The 3,398-nt window shown below is 57.7% G+C and overlaps 1 protein-coding gene across 3 annotated transcripts in view; it reads right to left on the bottom strand.

The window, feature by feature from the left end:
- AGAP3 (ArfGAP with GTPase domain, ankyrin repeat and PH domain 3) overlaps positions 1-3,398 on the bottom strand; it is a 116,583-nt gene that overhangs the window by 19,068 nt on the left and 94,117 nt on the right. For all 3 annotated transcript variants that reach the window (XM_015617822.1, XM_015617821.2, XM_033519879.1), the window contains exon 12: positions 972-1,145. In XM_015617822.1, the coding sequence (XP_015473308.1) occupies positions 972-1,145 (174 nt within the window). The remainder of the gene's footprint in view (positions 1-971; positions 1,146-3,398) is intronic.

Raw genomic sequence — 3,398 nt, 5'->3', positions numbered from 1 at the left:
CCCTGCTGCCCCCGTGTCCAAGACGAGGGGGCTGCCGGCACATCCCCGCTCAGCGCTGCGCCCTTCCGCTCCCCTCGCCCGCGCTGCCCCATCAGCAGTAACAGTCTGATTAATTCGCTTCCAGCAGGGAGCTGATGGGGCCAATGATGGAGCCGCTGCATCAGGCGCGCTGAAATTGATAGTTTTTCACAGTTACAAATGAGGAGCCTCCTCAGCTGCAAATGGCGCCCGCACAGTCGGACTCCGGTAATGATCATAAAGAGGCTCCTTTAAACTGCGAAAGCCCCTGGGAGCGGGCGGGGGGGCGGCTGCCGCGCTAATGAGAACTACAAGGGGCGAGCAGGCATGGAAATGGCTCCTCCACTCTTGATGTGCATTTAACTGCTTTTTTAGTGCGGCGGCAGAGCCAGGAACGAAGGAGTGATGAATGCAGCACAAAAGCATTTATTTTCCAATTCGGCAAAGTGGCTACGTTGGGAAATGTATGAATTATTTTAATTCACTCAACTGTCCTGAAACATCACTGAGAGTGAGTGAGCGTGGGGGGAGGGGGCGGGCCGTGCTCAGTGTGTGCTCCAGAGACAGGAATCACTTCCATTCCTTCAACTGCCCCGAAATCTGGGGGCCGGGGCTGCCAACAAGTGCAGTGTTGGGGGAAAGCAGTGGTGCCCCAGTACAGAGAGCTCTGAGCAAGGTCAGAGCGGAGGGCTCGGAGGCATCCTGCTGCAGAGCAGTGCCCCTTGGCCGGAGCTGCCCCGTGCCTCGCAGGACAGCTTCTTCTCTGGCTGGGACACTGCCAGCTGAGCCTCACTAACGGGGACAGCCACAACGAGGCCCAGAGGCTGTGTCTGACACTCATGAGCAGACTCTGGGCTCACAACCACGGGGAAGAGCTCAGAACTGCCCCCCTGCCGAAATGAGTTCCCGTACCCGGTGCAGCTGAGGGGAGAAGGGCCAGAAGTGTTACTCACCGGGGTTGGGGCAGCTGCCAGGGATGGCCACAGCCTCGTTCCACTGGTCTGCACTGGAGACAGAGTAGGAGCGCTGGTGCATCCCGTCTGGCTTGGAGCTGAAGCCCACAAGGTTGATGCCACTGATGGAGCGCTCGGAGTGCAGGGAGGTGCTGCTGGTCGAGTGGGGAGCACCTGCAAGAGAGACGAATGAAGCACTGCCTGGAAGCCCTGTGGGAGAAGGCAAAGCTGTCCTGTACCTGATGTCACACTCCTTGGGTGGCTCCACGTGAGGACAGGCTCTCTCTGGCTCTCCTCTCCCAAAGGGTGCTCGTGTATCACCCCAAAGGTGCTGACAGAAGAGCCTAGCACACCCCACTTGCCAGAGGGACCTGCTGCTTAGAGGGTTGCAGAGTAGCACCCCAGGATGCACAGCTGGGGATTCTGGCACACAGCTTCCCCACAGCTGGAGTTCAGTCATGATTTTCACTACAGCCTTCGGCACCTGGGCAAACCCAAACCCATCCCACAACCAGCACACCCACTTTCATCTCTCATCTGCACTTTATTGTGTGTCCCTGGCAGGAACTCCAGCCATGCTGGGGGCACTGGGAGAGAGCCTGAAATCACATGGACAGTGTCAAAGAAACAAGCAGGAGAACAGATGTCTGTAAGGTGGGGATGGCAGGTGGAAGGTCCTTTTCCCACTAGCTCAAAACTACTGCGGCTGAGCCCAAGAACCTGAACCCTCAAGAGAGGAGTGCTTTTGGGACTAGAGGCTGTCAGAGAGGACAAGATCATGCAGCGATGCAAAGTGGGTCAAGTGTTTCAGGATTATAGGAAGACCCAAAATGTCCAGAACAGCAAACAATGACAGGGAGCACACACCCTCCCGTTCAGTCTGCAGGCAATCTGCCACAGAGGAGGACACTGGCCCAAGGGATCCCACTGCACCTGCCCACCACCAGCCCTGTCCCATGCTCCCCTCAGGCCATTCTGCTCCAGCCACTGCAGAGCAAGTACTCTGGGAGCTCAGGGGTGAGAGAAGGTGGGTCCCTACTCCAAAGCTACATCTCCTCCTTCCCTGCCCGGAGGCACAGACACTGAGCTGGGACTCCCACTGCAGCCCACCTGGCCATGGCCCAGGGCAGGGCCACAGAACAGCTCCAGATGCTGCACATCCACAGCTCCAGCCCTGCAGTCATGATGAAGCTGGGCTGCGAGGAACCGAACACTGCTCCGATGGGACTGGTACCAGTGGGAGCCTCCCATGGAAGCAAATGAACACCTGTAGAAGCAGGTCCTCAGTGGGAGCTGCTACACCCAGCACAGCTCACCTGTCTTCCTGTGTGAAACCAGATTCACTTGGCTCTCATGGACCCCAGGATGGCTGAGGTGGAAAGGAGCTCTGGCTTCATCCTGTGCAGCCCAGTTCAAGCAGGGCCCCCCAGAGCCAGTGGCCCTGGACTGTTTCTGACGAGTTTAGAGCATCTCTAGGGAGGGGGATGGCATAGCCTCCCTGGGCAACCTCTCCCTGCACTGCGCCACCCTCTACAAAGAGCAGATCCCCACAAAATCCCATAAGAAGCTCCAGAGATTGTACATAAATACATGTTTCTGTCCCTGCTGTTTCCATGAAAACCCAAGGGATGCTATTCAGATGTGCCCAAGCACAGCCAGGGCTAACGAGTGCCTGACAGGACAGCTCAAGAGGCCAAATACCCCCCACTAAAGGCAAGTGCTGAAAGTAGGGGTGACGTGACCACCGCCTGCCACCCACCATCCCCACCACCACTACTGTCATAAACAGCAGCAGCAGCAGCAGCAGCAGCAGCAGCAGCAGCAGCACTCCTTCATCACCAGCTTGGCAGGCACCTCCCACACTCCTCTTCCCCGTCCTCATTCTGGACCAAAATGCCCTTTCCCTGCAGAATTGTGCAGGGATCTGCTGCAAGCCTTGCCTGCAGATCCTGCCTGCCAGCAGTGCCAATGGAGAGCTTGCTGGGACACGGAGTCCTGCACCCTGAGCTGCCAGGACCCTGTACCCTAAACTGCCAGACCCTGATGGCCCTGCACCCTGTGCTCCCATAACCCTGACCCCAAGCTGCCAGGACCTTTCTTGCAGAGCCACATCGCCTGCCTTCAGCCTGGCTGCTGCATGTTCCCCCTCCTCCCCTTGCTCAGCGCCACAGAAACACGTGTAAAACCATGACACTGACTTTGCCTCTAATTAGCCCTTAATTTACAAGACACACTCGGAAGGGTAATTAGCTGGCGCTCTGCTCCTGACTGCTGCATCCATCTCCTCTCTGCCTCCTCGTGGGAGGGAGCCTGCTGCTGCTGAAGCAGGGACAACGCTGCTCTCCTGGGACCTGGATGAGCTTGGTCCTGGGAATAGTGCTGCTGGGCTGGGCCAGAATGGGATGGGATAATGGGATGGGATGGGAT

Source organism: Parus major, chromosome 2, assembly GCF_001522545.3.
Source record: "Parus major isolate Abel chromosome 2, Parus_major1.1, whole genome shotgun sequence".
Taxonomy (NCBI): Eukaryota; Metazoa; Chordata; class Aves; order Passeriformes; family Paridae; genus Parus; species Parus major.
Note: the sequence above shows the minus strand (reverse complement) of the source record. Positions and strands in the feature narration are given on the sequence as shown.